Source organism: Salvelinus fontinalis, chromosome 1 (genome assembly GCF_029448725.1).
Source record: "Salvelinus fontinalis isolate EN_2023a chromosome 1, ASM2944872v1, whole genome shotgun sequence".
NCBI lineage: Eukaryota > Metazoa > Chordata > Actinopteri > Salmoniformes > Salmonidae > Salvelinus > Salvelinus fontinalis.
Window position 1 is genome coordinate 95810412 of NC_074665.1, and position 17817 is coordinate 95828228.

The 17817-nt window shown below is 44.4% G+C and overlaps 2 protein-coding genes across 4 annotated transcripts in view; one reads left to right on the forward strand and one right to left on the reverse strand.

The window, feature by feature from the left end:
• LOC129864186 (testican-2-like) overlaps nt 1-5727 on the forward strand; it is a 70350-nt gene extending 64623 nt beyond the window's left edge. For both annotated transcript variants that reach the window (XM_055936884.1, XM_055936875.1), the window contains exon 10: nt 3950-5727. In XM_055936884.1, the coding sequence (XP_055792859.1) occupies nt 3950-4095 (146 nt within the window). In that variant the 3' untranslated portion in view covers nt 4096-5727. The remainder of the gene's footprint in view (nt 1-3949) is intronic.
• Nucleotides 5728-9519: 3792 nt separating this feature from the next.
• sar1aa (secretion associated, Ras related GTPase 1Aa) lies at nt 9520-17623 on the reverse strand. 2 transcript variants are annotated; one of them, XM_055936958.1, is made up of 7 exons: nt 17518-17623; nt 17024-17096; nt 16432-16551; nt 16267-16332; nt 15325-15428; nt 14755-14886; nt 9520-12153 (listed from the first exon to the last, which is right to left on the reverse strand). In XM_055936958.1, the coding sequence occupies exons 2-7, from the start codon at nt 17079-17081 to the stop codon at nt 12037-12039; spliced, it is 597 nt and encodes a 198-aa protein (XP_055792933.1). In that variant the 5' UTR covers nt 17082-17096; nt 17518-17623; the 3' UTR covers nt 9520-12036. The 2 variants fall into 2 exon arrangements, with proteins under 2 accessions (XP_055792933.1, XP_055792934.1); XM_055936959.1 differs by having other exon boundaries at nt 17513-17615.
• Between the last annotated feature and the right edge of the window lie 194 nt (nt 17624-17817).

Genomic DNA, 17817 nt, shown 5'->3' on the forward strand with positions numbered 1-17817 from the left:
TGTAGAGTGCTGTGTGTAGAGTGCTGTGTGTGTAGAGTGCTGTGTGTGTAGAGTGCTGTGTGTGTAGAGTGCTGTGTGTGTAGAGTGCTGTGTGTGTAGAGTGCTGTGTGTAGAGTGCTGTGTGTGTAGAGTGCTGTGTGTGTAGAGTGCTGTGTGTGTAGAGTGCTGTGTGTGTAGAGTGCTGTGTGTAGAGTGCTGTGTGTAGATTGCTGTGTGTAGAGTGCTGTGTGTAGAGTGCTGTGTGTAGAGTGCTGTGTGTAGAGTGTGTGTGCTAGCGTGTGCATGTGTCTGTATCTGTGTGTGTGTCTCTTCACAGTCCCCGCTGTTTCATAGGGTGTATTTTACCTGCTTTTTAAATCTGATTCTACTGCTTGCATCAGTTACCTGATATGGAATAGAGTTCCATGTAGTAATGGCTCTAGGTAGTACTGTGTGTCTCCCATAGTCTGTTCTGGACTTGGGGACAATCCAGGGTTACTCCAAGCAGTTTAGTCACCTCAACTTGCTCAATTTCCACATTATTCATTACGAGATTTAGCTGAGGTTTAGTGTTTAGTGAATGATTTGTTCCAAATACAATGCTTTTCGTTTTGGAAATATTTAGGGCTAACGTGTTCCTTGCCACCCCCTCTGAAACTAACTGCAGCTCTTTGTTAAGTGTTGCAGTCATTTCAGTCGCTGTAGTAGCTGACGTGTATAGTGTTGAGTCATCCACATACATAGACACACTGGCTTTACTCATGTCGTTAGTAAAGATTGAAAAAAGTAAAGGGCCTAAACAGCTACCCTGGGGAACTCCTGATTCTAACTGGATGATATTTGAGAGGCTTCCATTAAAGAACACCCTCTGTGTTCTGTTGGACAAGTAACTCTTTATCCACGTTATAGCAGAGGGTGTAAAGCCATAACACATATGTTTTTTTCCAGCAGCAGACTGCGATCGATAATGTTAAAAGCTGCACTGAAGTCTAACAAAACAGCCCCCACAATCTTTTTATCATAAATTTCTCCCAGCCAATCATCATCATTTGTGTAAGTGCTGTGCTTGTTGAATGTCCTTCCCTATAAGCATGCTGAAAGTCTGTTGTCAATTTGTTCACTGTAAAATAACATTGTATCTGGTCAAACACCATTTTTTCCAGAAGTTTACTAAGGGTTGGTAACAGACTGATTGGTCAGCTATTTGAGGCAGTAAAGGGGGCTTTACTATTCTTGGTTAGCGGAATGACTTTTGCTTCCCTCCAGGCCTGAGGGCACCCACTTTCTAGTCGGCTTAAATTGAAGATACGGCAAATAGGAGTGCCAATATCATCCCCTATTATCCTCAGTCATTTTCCATGCAGATAGTCAGACCCCGGTGGCTTGTCATTGTTGATAGACAACAATATTTTTTGTCACCTCTTCTACACTCACTTTACGGAATTCAAAAGTACAATTCTTGTCTTTCATAATTTGGTCCGATATACTTGGATGTGTAGTGTCAGCGTTTGTTGCTGGCATGTCATGCCTAAATTTGCTAAGCTTACCAATGAAAAATTCATTAAAGTAGTTGGCAATATCAGTGGGTTTTGTGATGAATGAGCCATCTGATTCAATGAATGATGGAGCTGAGTTTGCTTTTTTTCACAAATTTTCATTTAAGGTGCTCCAAAGCTTTTTACTATCATTCTTTATATAATTTATTTTTGTTTCATAGTATAGTTTATTTTTATTTAGTTTAGTCACATGATTTCTTAATTTGCAGTACTATTTGCCAATCGGTTGGGCTGCCAGACTTATTTGCCATACCTTTTGCCTCATCTCTCTTAACTTTACAATTTTTTAATTCCTCATCAATCCAAGGAGATTTAACAGTTTTTACCGTCATTTTCTTAGCGGGTGCTTATTAGTAACTGGAATAAGCAAATGTCAAAAATGCGTCAAGTGCAGCGTCTGGTTGCTCGTCATTGTCACGATCGTGTGGAGGATTGACGGACCAAAACGCAGCAGTAGGAAAATAAGCCATATTCCTTTTAATGAATACGAAGGTAAAACGAAACAAAAACACTTACACACTAAACAAAACAAGAAAACGATCGTGAAGCTAATAACGAAGTGCACACACAGGCTACAAACGTATAACATAGACAATTACCCACATCAAATGAAAGCCTATGGCTACCCTAAATATGGCTCCCAATCAGAGACAACAGAAATCAGCTGTCTCTAATTGGGAACTCATTTAGGCAACCATAGACTCTCCTAGAAAACTAAATCAACATAGACACAGCTAGACACATGCACTCAACACAAACCCATACACTACACCCAACACCCCCTTTACCATATAATCACCCAAAACCGACAAAACACAAACATTCCCCATGTCACACCCTGACCTAACTAAAATAATAAAGAAAACAAAGAATACTAAGGCCAGGGCGTGACAGTCATTACACACCACAGAGCAGCAAATATTCTTTACATCATCAACATATGAATCACTACAAAACGTATTGTATGACCTCTTATACACTATATTAGGCCCATCCTTTGGAACTTTGGCTTTCCTAGATACGGCTACTATATTGTGATCACTACATCCTATGCATTTGAATACTGCTTTAAATCCTCCTCCCGTAATCAATTACTCGACTCCTTCTGAAAATATTCAAGCCGAAACCTCTTTTTAGCCTCTTGGAGAGACATGCTAAGCCCTGTACTCCCTCCACTTCAGACTCCATTTACAGCTGCTTCGCCTCCTAACTATGGCCGCAGCACAGCTGTGCTAAAACAGTTATTTAGCAGGCACCTCTCATGTACAATTGCTTTAGTATTACAGGCTGTAGGGCTGTAGTGAAGAACTTCTTGGTGGTTATATAATAACAATCAGTATTATGGGCTGTAGGGCTGTAGTGAAGAACTTCTCGGTGGTTATATAATAACAATCAGTATTATGGGCTGTAGGACTGTATAGGACTGTATAGGGGTATAGGGCTGTATAGGGGTATAGGACTGTATAGGGGTATAGGGCTGTATAGGGGTATAGGACTGTATAGGGGTATAGGACTGTATAGGGGTATAGGGCTGTATAGGGGTATAGGGCTGTATAGGGGAATAGGACTGTATAGAGGTATAGGGCTGTATAGGGGTATAGGGCTGTATAGGGGTATAGGGCTGTATAGGGGAATAGGACTGTATAGGGGTATAGGACTGTATAGGGCTGTATGGGGTATAGGGCTGTATAGGGGAATAAGACTGTATAGGGGTATAGGGTTGTATGACTATATAGGGGTATAGGGCTGTATAGGGGTATAGGGGTATAGGACTGTATAGGGGTATAGGACTGTATAGGGGTATAGGGCTGTATAGGGGTATAGGGCTGTATAGGGCTATAGGGCTGTATAGGACTATAGGGCTGTATAGGGCAGTAGGACTGTATAGGGCTGTATGGGATATAGGGATATATGGTTGTAGGGTTATAAGGCTGTATAGGGCTGTATAGGACCGTAGGGCTGTATAGGGCAGTAGGACTGTATAGGCCTGTCTAGGGCTATAGGGATAAATGGTTGTAGGGTTATACGGCTGTATAGGGCTGTATAGGACCGTAGGGCTGTATAGGACTAAAACAAAATGGCCTTTGGTCTTATAATAAGACCAGGATTGAAACAAATGCACTGTGTGGACATCACACTGTACTGAACAGTCCAGAGCAGTGGGATGGCCACGGCGGCGCAGGGTGGTTCGATTGAATTTCATCAGTATTAAAGGGATAGTTCATTTGAAATATAAAAGACACATTTCTTTCCTTACTCTGAAAGCAGTGTATGGACAAGGAGAGACTGCAGTATGTACCAGTATTAACTACCTACAAACATCCTACTGTATGTTACCTGAAGTCTTTTGTCACATGATATCATAAGACTCGTTAACTGAGAAATACTCTTTTCATTTCATCCCTCGTTCGCAGATGAGCTGATGGGATATTCCGGAGATTTTGGGAGTGGCGTGGGATGGGAGGATGAGGAAGAGAAGGAGGCGGAGGAGAACGGAGAAGAGGCGGAGGAGGAGGAAGAGGAAGAGGGGGAGGCAGACGACGGAGGATACATCTGGTAGAAACTGAACCCAAACGGAGAGCCTGGTCAGGATGGATCCACTGGCCAACAACTACAGGGATGATGGCTGATGGCATCCCAAATGGCACCCTATTCCCTATATAATGCACTACTTTTGACCAGGTCTCATGGGGACACCCATAGGGCTCTGGTCAAAAGTAGTGCACTAAATAGGGAATCAGGTGCCATTTGGGACACACACATCTTTGTCTCCTAACAGCAAAATATTTGTGGATTTCGGGGCATGGAATTCTGTCTGTATTGTCCCCATGTGGATCTGGGGAGTGGGAGGTGGGGTGGGGGGGAGGGGGGGGTACAGCGGTGAGATTGCTAGTTTTTGTCTTAAATATGTGAATTATTGCTTCATTCTTTTCTGTTTTGTAAGCAAGAGCGTTCTGTTTCAGCGTCTAGCGACAACATAGAGAACGATCATCTGATCATCTGGCCATCAACTGTTACTGTCAGAAATGCATCTAGTATCATACATCTATGTTCCATTGTGAACATCTGCTTGAATATTGAAATCGCAGATCTGCTAAAATGGAACGGATTGAGACCTGAGACAGTGCAAAAGGGGTTCGATATTTACCTGCTTTTGTTGCCAAAATCAGAGTTGTTGCGTATATATCAATCCTGTAGCAGTGATCTATGAAGCAGGACAACGAGACTAGCGGGAAGAAAAAAAACTCTGGTTATACCCCAAATGGGAACACTGTTCCCTTTATAGTGTACAGGTTTCTATCAGGGCCCATAAAGCTCTGGTCTAAAGTCGTGCACTATACAGGGAACCATTTGGGATTTAAGCCTCTCTTTAGGGGGGGATTCCACTACTGAGAGACATTGTTTTATTTTCTCTTAATAGTTTCTTAACGAAGCATATTTCTCCTTTCGATTTTGACGGATGTCGTCAAAGTAATGTTACTCATTGGATAATTTGTGAAAATCAATGTGTTTCATGCATTTATGTAGATAAATACAAGGACTTAGTAACAGGGTTGTTATGAAGGAAGGGTTTTGTGCTACTTTATTGCTGAAAGGTATACTGATGTACACGGCTCTCGGCGGTCTACAAACCTTTAAAATACTATATATATCGATTAACATAGACACAGTAATTACTAATATCTCTTATGAAACTGCTATGGGACCTTTGTAACCTATTGTATTATTTCAACTCAGAACTTGTAGAATGCATATTACTTGTCCCATCAACGTACACCACCAACGTAACATACCAAATGGCACCCTATTCCCTATATAGTGCACTACTTTCTACCAGGGTTCATACAGACTCTCTGGTCAAAAGTAGTGTACTATATAGGGACTAGTCTTCCATTTGGGGACGCAGACACTACCTTATCCTATGGGGAACTCTGTAAATCACTTCAAAGAATGTGTCAGTCAATGTTCTATTCTCAGTCTTTATTTTGGTGTTTATAAAACAACGTGGATGCTACTTGAAGTTCTGTGTGTATACTTGAATTCTCACCGTTACATTGTTTTCTATGAGTATATTGCTGCCATTATTATTCCATCACTTTAGTTGTTTTTAGTATATTGCACGTTATAGTGAACATGAATGTACTTCTCCTAGGCTGAGCACTTTACTATTAAAGACATTGGGCCCAAAACATCTTGCATTTTCAGTACTACTCTTTACAAATAGCATCTCTCCTGTAATTCTTGTAAGATTTGGGAGGTAAATCTCTGAATCCTTTCTGACGTGATTTCTGTGGAATAGGTAGAAATATAGTGATGTATAACTGTATGTGATCAACAAAATGGCTGACAATGGATAGTTTAACAACAAATCCAACATACATGGTTCAATATAGGATTCTTTACTTCAAGTCCCTGTTACCTAAAATGGAAGTTTATGTCAGAGTTGAACGTGGAGACAGGTTTTCATTTCATTGGTCCTAAACTGCCTCCCAACGTCAGGAAATGAAACTGCACTCTCAACAGGCTCAACCATAGCTCAGTGGTCCCGACCCTAGCTCAGTGGTCCCGACCCTAGCTCAGTGGTCCCGACCCTAGCTCAGTGGTCCCGACCCTAGCTCAGTGGTCCCGACCCTAGCTCAGTGGTCCCGACCCTAGCTCAGTGGTCCCGACCCTAGCTCAGTGGTCCCGACCCTAGCTCAGTGGTCTCGACCATAGCTCAGTGGTCTCGACCCTAGCTCAGTGGTCCCGACCCTAGGTCAGTGGTCTCGACCCTAGCTCAGTGGTCTCGACCCTAGCTCAGTGGTCTCGACCCTAGCTCAGTGGTCCCGACCCTAGCTCAGTGGTCCCGACCATAGCTCAGTTGTCTCGACCATAGCTCAGTGGTCCCGACCCTAGCTCAGTGGTCCCGACCATAGCTCAGTGGTCTCGACCATAGCTCAGTGGTCTCGACCCTAGCTCAGTGCTCCCGACCCTAGGTCAGTGGTCTCGACCCTAGCTCAGTGGTCTCGACCCTAGCTCAGTGGTCTCGACCCTAGCTCAGTGGTCCCGACCCTAGCTCAGTGGTCCCGACCCTAGCTCAGTGGTCCCGACCCTAGCTCAGTGGTCCCGACCCTAGCTCAGTGGTCCCGACCCTAGCTCAGTGGTCCCGACCCTAGCTCAGTGGTCCCGACCCTAGCTCAGTGGTCCCGACCCTAGCTCAATGGTCCCGACCCTAGCTCAGTGGTCTCGACCCTAGCTCAGTGGTCCCGACCCTAGGTCAGTGGTCTCGACCATAGCTCAGTGGTCTCGACCCTAGCTCAGTGGTCCCGACCCTAGGTCAGTGGTCTCGACCCTAGCTCAGTGGTCTCGACCCTAGCTCAGTGGTCTCGACCCTAGCTCAGTGGTCCCGACCCTAGCTCAGTGGTCCCGACCATAGCTCAGTTGTCTCGACCATAGCTCAATGGTCCCGACCCTAGCTCAGTGGTCCCGACCATAGCCTAGTGGTCTCGACCATAGCTCAGTGGTCTCGACCCTAGCTCAGTGGTCCCGACCATAGCTCAGTGGTCTCGACCATAGCTCAGTGGTCTCGACCCTAGCTCAGTGGTCCCGACCCTAGGTCAGTGGTCTCGACCCTAGGTCAGTGGTCTCGACCCTAGCTCAGTGGTCTCGACCCTAGCTCAGTGGTCTCGACCCTAGCTCAGTGGTCTCGACCCTAGCTCAGTGGTCCCGACCATAGCTCAGTGGTCCCGACCCTAGCTCAGTGGTCTCGACCCTAGCTCAGTGGTCCCGACCCTAGGTCAGTGGTCTCGACCCTAGCTCAGTGGTCTCGACCCTAGCTCAGTGGTCTCGACCCTAGCTCAGTGGTCTCGACCCTAGCTCAGTGGTCTCGACCCTAGCTCAGTGGTCCCGACCATAGCTCAGTGGTCCCGACCCTAGCTCAGTGGTCCCGACCCTAGCTCAGTGGTCTCGACCCTAGCTCAGTGGTCTCGACCCTAGCTCAGTGGTCCCGATCATAGCTCAGTGGTCTCGACCCTAGGTCAGTGGTCCCGACCCTAGCTCAGTGCTCTCGACCCTAGCTCAGTGCTCTCGACCCTAGCTCAGTGGTCCCGACCATAGCTCAGTGGTCCCGACCATAGCTCAGCGGTCCCGACCCTAGCTCAGCGGTCTCGACCATAGCTCAGTGGTCCCGACCCTAGCTCAGCGGTCTCGACCCTAGCTCAGTGGTCCCGACCCTAGCTCAGTGGTCTCAACCCTAGCTCCCGACCCTAGCTCAGTGGTCTCGACCCTAGCTCAGTGGTCCCGACCCTAGCTCAGTGGTCTCAACCCTAGCTCCCGACCCTAGCTCAGTGGTCCCGACCCTAGCTCAGTGCTCTCGACCCTAGCTCAGTGGTCTCGACCCTAGCTCAGTGGTCTCGACCCTAGCTCAGTGGTCCCGGTCATAGCTCAGTGGTCTCGACCCTAGGTCAGTGGTCCCGACCCTAGCTCAGTGGTCCCGACCATAGCTCAGTGGTCCCGACCCTAGCTCAGTGCTCTCGACCCTAGCTCAGTGGTCCCGACCCTAGCTCAGTGGTCCCGACACTAGCTCAGTGCTCTCGACCCTAGCTCAGTGCTCTCGACCCTAGCTCAGTGGTCCCGACCCTAGCTCAGTGGTCCCGACCATAGCTCAGTGGTCCCGACCCTAGCTCAGTTGCCCCTACCCTAGCTCAGTGCGCTCAGTGGTCCCGACCCTAGCTCAGTGCTCTCGACCCTAGCTCAGTGGTCCCGACCCTAGCTCAGTGGTCTCAACCCTAGCTCCCGACCCTAGCTCAGTGGTCTCAACCCTAGCACCCGACCCTAGCTCAGTGGTCTCGACCCTAGCTCAGTGGTCTAAACAGAAAAGTATCTGGGTGCTGAAGACACAGGTGATAGCCAAATAAACTGTCGCTGCACCCTTTAACACATGATTTCTCCCCTCTGGGAAATTTAAAGGCACGACCCGGCAGAAGCTGAGCCACTGTTGTCCTTGTGGCGCGACAGGCAGAAGAGGACACCACTCTGGAAGCAGATAAATAATGAATGCCTACAGGCTCAAAGTGCGATTTGCCATCTTTGTCTGCATCTCAAATGGCCACCCTATTGCCTTTATGGTCCACTACTTTTGACCAGGGCCCATAGGGTTCACTTTAATAAAAAATAGGGTGCCATTTGGGACGCAACTAAGCTGCAGCACCAACAAAACTCTGATATAAACCTAAAGGAGACTGAGCTACATCACCAACAATACTCTGATATACACCTAAAGGAGACCGAGCTACATCACCCACAATACTCTGATATACAACCTAAAGGAGACTGAGCTACATCACCCACAATACTCTGATATAAACTTAAAGGAGACTGAGCTACATCACCCACAATACTCTGATATACAACCTAAAGGAGACTGAGCTACATCACCCACAATACTCTGATATACAACCTAAAGGAGACTGAGCTACATCACCCACAATACTCTGATATAAACCTAAAGGAGACTGAGCTACATCACCCACAATACTCTGATATAAACCTAAAGGAGACTGAGCTACATCACCAACAATACTCTGATATAAACCTAAAGGAGACTGAGCTACATCACCCACAATACTCTGATATAAACCTAAAGGAGACTGAGCTACATCACCCACAATACTCTGATATAAACCTAAAGGAGACCGAGCTACATCACCAACAATACTCTGATATACAACCTAAAGGAGACTGAGCTACATCACCCACAATACTCTGATATAAACCTAAAGGAGACTGAGCTACATCACCCAGAGTGGGTAGAGATATGCTATGATGCCCTCTTTGGAAGTTGCATGATAACAGCCCTGCACCGAAGATTATATTTTGAGTTAATGGCGTATTTATACAGTATTTGCAAATACTGCTCATCTCAAACATACTTTATTATCACATGTGGATTTGTAGCATTTGCAATTTTATCTACAGCCTTAAAACAAAACATGACAAGTGAGGATTGATTGTTAAAAATATTTATGGAATTTCTCACATTAAAATGATCTGAGTTATCATAAGTACATCCAGTAATAATGTCTATGTGCCAAATGGCAACCTATACTTTATAGTGCACTACATTGGACCAGGGTCAATAGGGCTTTAGTCAAAAACAGTGCACTATGTAGGGAATAGGGTGCTATTTGGGATACAGCCTGCGTGTGTTGTCAGCTCCAGGATAGTGAATTGTACAAAGAAAGAAACCATCTCCATTTTACATTATTTACAGTGAATACAGAAACGTTAATGGTACTCAATAGTTAAATACTGATATACAGCGTTGGGGGTCAGTTCCATTTCAATTCAGGTAGGAAACTAATATTCCAATTCAATTTTTCCTCATTAAAAAAGCTTTGAGAATAAAATGTGAATATGAGTTTAGTTCCTGAATTGAATTGGAACTGAGCCCAACACTGGCTGATATAAAGGCTGTTATTCCCAGAGATTCAGAGCTCCAGATGTACTCTCATATCATCGGACTGATAGTCAAGAAGTACCTGCAGCATTTCAACCATAGATTTGTCTGAATCACACAGCCAATACTTCACATCGTGGACATTAGAAATCATTTCAATAAAATGAACTACACAGCAGACAGGAAGTGACAATTAGATCATCAAAAGGCTGAATCAGACTGCCGAAACATTCCCCTCTATTTAAACTATAAGGCAGTAATAGCCTACATGGCTGGAAGTACCGGTTCCCATTAGTTCACATTCTGATAATAAATAATCAACTAAAATATGTCACTGATGGCCATTTCAGATTAAAATTAAATTGACATCAAGATAATAAGAAATGTTGCAAATGACAGAGGCTTAGAATAACAAAGAAGATTTACTAGTAGGCCTAGAAATATCTGGGACGTGTTCATTTTAGGGTTCGCAACGGAAAACATATTTTTTCATTTAAATTGCAACTGAAAACGAAAATGAGTGTTTTCCATTGTCCAAGTGCCGTTTCAGTCCATTTTCATCCGTTTGGTGCCAAATGAACATGACCCAGGTCTGCAACCAGGACAGGGCAAGGACCAAGAGCCCTATTCAAGCTGGTGCCCAGGCTATCTGGTGTTTCCTTGAGTAGTACGTCACTCCAAGAATGCAAGTGGATTTTTTAAAAACCAGCCTTGATCAAATACTGCCCAAATACATCTATTTTTAAACCAGACTTGATTGAAAAGGACCCAATATATGGATTTTTAAACTAGACCTGATTGAATAGGGACCAATAATTTATATTTTTTTAACGAAACCTCTGCCAGAGCTGTGTTAGTAGAGTAGCATAGCCTTTTTGTTAAGATTAGCATTGCAGTGGCCACTGATGGTCATTCCGCTTTATTGCTGCATACCATGGAATGATGGCAATGGCGGTCTCTTGTTCTGGCCTGTTACAATGTACCTGCATATCATGGCACTATAACCATTCATTAAACTGTAGTAGGACGAACATTACATCACCACTATAACCCCTCCCCCCAGGTCTATTATATGTAAACATCCCAAAGTCACTTGCAAAATAGTTTGCATACGTCTTTGGCTGAGTGCATTGAAGGCAATAGCTGCATGGACAATTACAATTGATCTCAAACCCCCTGGATACGTACCAAATGTCAACCCTTTTCCCTATTTAGTGCACTACTTTTGACCAGGGTTGGCACCCTATTCCCTATTTAGTGCACTACTTTTCACCAGGGTGGGGCATAGAAAGTATGGGTTCTCTGAAGTAGTGCATTATATAGTCAATATGCTGCCATCTGGGATACACGCCATGTATAGAAACAGAATCAGGTCAAATGGACTCGGCCCCTAAACTTTAGATAACATTTTACACCGTTCTAGTCGGTGCATTAGAACGCGGTCTGTCGGAATAATCATGCTCAGTCTATTCTCTTTCATGTCCTCTTAGTGATAAGAACATCTTATTCTAGGTAGGACTGCTATGTACACGCAACAAGCATTGTACTGCCACCATTCACATAAATATCCTTATCATTTATAATCTTATTTCATTTAAAAACTACTTGGTCCATCATTTTTTCAGAAATAATTTTAAAAGTTCACAGTATACCTTATAAAGGTTATACATTGTTACACATCATCTGCCCTATATTGTAGCTTGAATTGCAGATATGATCAAATCAGTTGGGATAGAATCGGGATACTCTAATTACATGCCAGAGAACGGGTTGACGTTATAATTAATGGACTTAGTATTTATTACACGCGAGCCCATCTTGAATCGTGACCATGAACCACTTTTAAAAGTTTGCATAGATAGAAACCTTTAAAACTGACCGATTAATGCTGAAATTGACAGATGTACTCAATCAGAAAGCGGATTGGAGCTTCACATCTTTCCACATGGGGTGGGGGGGGGGGGGGGGGGTTGACGATAATGCCCATTTCATTTGATAGCTTATCTTCTTCATTCCCCCCCAGAAAGATGGAGTCCGTTTAGCAACAGAAGCGCTGCCTAGATGTCAGTCGATGTATTGCGCCAGCCACCTAAAGCCATCTCCATAGCCCTGCTTCTTCAGCACACTGCACATGAAGACCTCCAGAGGTCGTGCCTGCAGATCCTTCAACGACACGTTACCCTGGAGAAGAACAACAGGATCAAGCTGTTAAAGACCACTGCAGCAACTTTACTTTTTCTGCTGAAGAACATTATCCCAAGTATAAATATAGTAATGTACACACACTTAAGGTTAAAAAAAGAATAAGAATGTTTTACCCACGTGTGCCATGTCATACAGAGCATTCAGAAAGTATTCAGACCCCTTGACTTTTTCCACATTGTTAGAATACAGCCTTATTCTAAAATGTATTCAATTATTTGTTTTCCTCATCAACCTACACACAACACTGCATAATAAAGCAAAAACAGGTTAAAACATTTTTGCAAATTTATAAAAAAATATATTAAAACATTTATTAACTTATTTACATAAGTATTCAGACCCTTTGTTATGAGACTCGAAATTGAGCTCAGGTGCATCCTGTTTCCATTGATCATCCTTGAGATGTTTCTACAACTTGATTGGAGTCCGCATGTGGTAAATTCAATTGATTGGACATGATTTGGAAAGGCACCCACCTGTCTATATAAGGTCCCACAGTTGGCAGTGCAAGTCAGAGCAAAAACCAAGCCATGAGGTCAAAGGAATTAAGCTACGAGACAGGATTGTGTAGAGGCACAGATCTGGGGAAGGGTACCAACAAATGTCTGCAGCATTGAAGGTCCCCAAGAACACAGTGACAACCATCATTCTTAAGTGGAAGTTTGGAACCACCAAGACTCTTCCTAGAGCTGGCCGAGCGATCAGGGGAGAAGGGCCTTGGTCAGGGAGATGACCAAGAACTCAATGGTCACTCTGAATGAGCTCCAGAGTTCCTCTGTGGAGATGGGAGAACCTTCCAGAAGGACAACCATCTCTGCAGCACTCCACCAATCAGGCCTTTATGGTAGAATGGCCAGAAGGAAGCCACTCCTCAGTAAAAGGCACATGACAGCCCGCTTTGAGTTTGCCAAAAGGCACCTAAAGACTCTTAAACCATGAGAAACAAGATTCTCTGATCTGATGAAACCAAGATTTAACTCTTTGGCCTGAATGCCAAGTTTCACGTCTGGAGGAAAACTGGCACCATCCCTATGGTGAAGCATGGTGGTGGCAGCATCATGCTGTGGGGATGATCCTGAGACTAGTCAGGATCGAGGGAAAGATGAACGTAGCAAAGTAGAGAGATCCTTGATTAAAACCTGCTCAGGACCTCAGACTGGGTTGAAGGTTCACCTTCAACAGGACAACGACCCTAAGCACACAGCCAAGACAACGCAGGAGGGGCTTCGGGACAAGTCTCTGAATGTCCTTGAGTGGCCCTGCCAGAGCCTGGACTTGAACCCGATCATACATATCTGGAGAGACCTGAAAATAGCTGTGCAGCGACGCACCCCATCCAACCTGACAGAGATGAAAGGATCTGCAGAGAAGAATGGGAGAACCTCCCCAAATACAGGTGTGCCAAGCTTGTAACGTCATACCCAAGAAGACTCGAGGCTGTAATCGCTGCCAAAAGTGCTTCAACAAAGTACTGGTAAAGGGTCTGAATACTTATGTAAATGTTATATTTCCGGGGTAAAAAAATGTTTTGGGTGCACATTTCTAAAAACCTGTTTTTGCTTTTGTCATTATGTGGTATTGTGTGTAGCTCGATGAGGAAAGGCTGTAACGTAAAACAAAGTGTGGAAAAAGTTGAGGGGTCTGAATACCTTCCAAATGGCACTGTACCTGGACCACCTATTGTGGCTTTTGTTAAGTAAATCAGGTGAGAAATGAGGTGAAAATAGACTGGAGTGCCACTAACATTTTCTACAGCATATCTAAAGAACATGAATACTGTACCACACACACATCATTCAGACACACACACACATCATTCAGACACAAACATCATTCAGACACACACACACATCATTCAGACACACACACACATCATTCAGACACACACACACATCATTCAGACACACACACACATCATTCAGACACACACACACATCATTCAGACACACCACACACATCATTCAGACACACCACACACACACACACACATCATTCAGACACACCACACACACACACACACATCATTCAGACACACCACACACATCATTCAGACACACCACACACACACACACACATCATTCAGACACACCACACACACACACACACATCATTCAGACACACACACATCATTCAGACACACACACATCATTCAGACACACACACATCATTCAGACACACACACATCATTCAGACACACACACATCATTCAGACACACACACATCATTCAGACACACACACATCATTCAGACACACACACATCATTCAGACACACACATCATTCAGACACACACATCATTCAGACACACACATCATTCAGACACAAACATCATTCAGACACAAACATCATTCAGACACAAACATCATTCAGACACAAACATCATTCAGACACAAACATCATTCATTCAGACACAAACATCATTCAGACACAAACATCATTCATTCAGACACAAACATCATTCATTCAGACACACACACGTTAGTTGTGTTACACACTCATCTGAAATGGACTTAAACATTTTTTTATAATGCTGCCCATTGATACAAATTCCATAGGCTATATCTATCTCTATGCTTACCTTTCCAGTGCATTGACCATCGAGAACGAATGCCTCCCTCAGTCCCCCCTCACTGATGGCTTCAGGACGGTCTATCTTGTTACCCAGGACTAGCACAGGCACAGAGAGGATGGTCTCATCTGCTAACAGAGCCTGAACACACACACACACACACACACACACACACACACACACACACACACACACACACACACACGAAAGAGGTTCAGCAATGAGACCGATGGGACAGTGAGACTGTTTGTTGTTTGTCTCAACTGGGCTGCCTCAACTGGGCTGCCTCAACTGGGCTGCCTCAACTGGGCTGCCTCAACTGGGCTGCCTCAACTGGGCTGCCTCAACTGGGCTGCCTCAACTGGGCTGCCTCAACTGGGCTGCCTCAACTGGGCTGCCTCAACTGGGCTGCCTCAACTGGGCTGCCTCAACTGGGCTGCCTCAACTGGGCTGCCTCAACTGGGCTGCCTCAACTGGGCTGCCTCAACTGGGCTGCCTCAACGCGTGGGTTTTGTGTATGCATTTTTCATAACAAATGTTGATAAATTAGGCCCATTGTGTGCAGTGGAAGTGACTTACATCAAGTTCGATCTTAGATTCTGTAAGGCGGTCATGGTCAGCACAGTCAACCAGAAAGACAACTCCATTGATAGCCGGCAGGTAGTTCTTCCAAACTCTTCTAGCTGTGAAAGAGACAGAAGATGTAGCACATGATGTAATGTTTACAATTGGCTCATTCATCCCCCTCCTCTCCCCTGTAACTATTCCCCAGGTCGTTGCTGCAAATGAGAACGTGTTCTCAGTCAACTTACCAGGTAAAATAACGGTAAAATAAATAAAAATAAATAAAATAAAAATGTATCAAGACGCTGACCAAACCCTAGAAAGACAATGTAATGTGTCAAGACACTGACCAAACCCTAGAAAGACAATGTAATGTGTCAAGATGCTGACCAAACCCTAGAAAGACAATGTAATGTGTCAAGACGCTGACCAAACCCTAGGAAGACAATGTAATGTGAAGACGCTGACCAAACCCTAGAAAGACAATGTAATGTGTCAAGATGCTGACCAAACCCTAGAAAGACAATGTAATGTGAAGACGCTGACCAAACCCTAGGAAGACAATGTAATGTGAAGACGCTGACCAAACCCTAGAAAGACAATGTAATGTGTCAAGATGCTGACCAAACCCTAGAAAGACATGATGTAATGTGTCAATGTAACAGTATAGCTTCCGGCCCTATCCTCGCCCCTACCTGGGCTCGAACCAAGGACCCTCTGCACACATCGACAACAGCCACCCTCGAAGCATCGTTACCCATCGCTCCACAAAAACCGTGGCCCTTGCAGAGCAAGGGGAACAACTACTTTAAGGTCTCAGAGCGAGTGACGTCACCGATTGAAACGCTATTAGCGCGCACCCCACTAACTAGCTAGCCATTTCACATCGGTTACACTTAGATGCTGACCAAACCCTTGAAAGACGCAGTGTCCAACTTAGTTAGCCCTAAGTCTTACCTTGTACGTGACCGCCCAGATCAAACGTGGTGAATGTCATTCCAGCTATCGTCAACTCTTCCGATGCTTCAGGGAGAAACAAAACACATTTAAAAAAATCACTTATGTGTTCACTGCCGTTATTGGACTTAAAACAATAATGTACTTCGAAATGATGCTGCTTACTTGGATGCAACGTGGGCACATGCTGTCCAAGTCTATCATCTTTCAGCATATGCAGAAGGGTTGTTTTACCAGCATTATCCAACCCCAGGAAAACCAACTTTCCAGATTTTTTGTACAACCCTGGGAAAGTACATTGACAAGTTCATTAAACTTTTGAGTTGTAAACACACACACACACCACTCATTGTGACATGCAGTATTATACTGATAAGGGTTGGGTTTCATTTTCGTAACGTTCCAACAGGAATCTGTTCCAGAAACTTCGCAAATAACAAGGATGCCAACAAGCAACGCATACAAAGTTGTATAGCGGCAGAATAAGATACGTTTTTGTTAAGTTTTTCACTCACCACGTTTATTCAGAAAAAATGTCTGTCCTCACTCTGGTAGCCTATGGACAAACATTAAGAATAAGCTACGTGGTGAGTTGATGCCAATTTGGCAGCTAGTTAGCTAGGTGAATTGATCATGCTACTTTGTATGCGTTGTTTGTTGGCATCCTTGTTATTTGCGACGTTTTTTGGGACAGCAGACCCACCCTGCTGATAATACATTTGAAGTCATTGACGTGAAATCAGAAATCAGAGATTACCTAAAAACTGTAGCACACCACTAAAGCCTCTGTAGATCCAATCAAAGAGGAATGACATTTCACTGGTCTTTGCCTGAGAAAGAAGACAATCGGGAAGTTAGCTAGCTAGCACACTGACAACTTGTCAAAATGGGATCAACTTGTCTCACTGGATCAGCAGTATTTTGACATTGCATCATGACTATATTGATAGCTACAGGCTCTCTTTACACAAATGCACTTGCTACTGCTGCTAGCCAGCTTTAGGTTTATCAACAACAATACAAGTATTTTCTTATCCTAGCATGCTAGTTAGCACCAGCTGATCGCTAACTTAGCTTGCTAGCTCGGCTACGTGGCTATCAGCTTAGCTAAAATCCTGGCCTCATGTGGACTAAGGACTCTTAGACAGACAGACAGCTCTCCCTTTCGAAGTAAATGTATGACGGAACACAAGTAACGTTATGCAACTATATAAATGACTGAATATTTTTAATAAACCTGCCAAAGCTTACCTCTCCCTGTCGACAATGACAGCTTGGTTAGATGTTTTTTGTGGATTGGATAAACGAACAGCTGATTGTATTGTTCTTCGACGTGACTTCGGGAACTACCTAACCACCCTAGTGGCGCACTAGTGCCGCCTGCTGTGCGGGAGCATATTGTAATAGGCTTATGGCGTTCACCTTTCACCTACCTTTCCATTAAAATACCTCAAATCCTCTGCATTATATCATAGGCATTATATTTAGACATTGCATCCAGTAGCTCCCATCTTTTCCTCTTGGTAGTGGAGGACTGTTGGATGAGTGATT

Coding starts and splice junctions, on each gene's coding strand:
- sar1aa (XM_055936958.1), bottom strand. CDS start 17,081: ATGTCATTCCTCTTTGATTGGATCTACAGAGGCTTTAGTGGTGTGCTA. Junction 15,429..16,266: donor TCTGGGCGGTCACGTACAAG/GTAAGACTTAGG, acceptor TCTCTTTCACAG/CTAGAAGAGTTTGGAAGAAC. Junction 14,887..15,324: donor AATCTAAGATCGAACTTGAT/GTAAGTCACTTC, acceptor GTGTGTGTTCAG/GCTCTGTTAGCAGATGAGAC.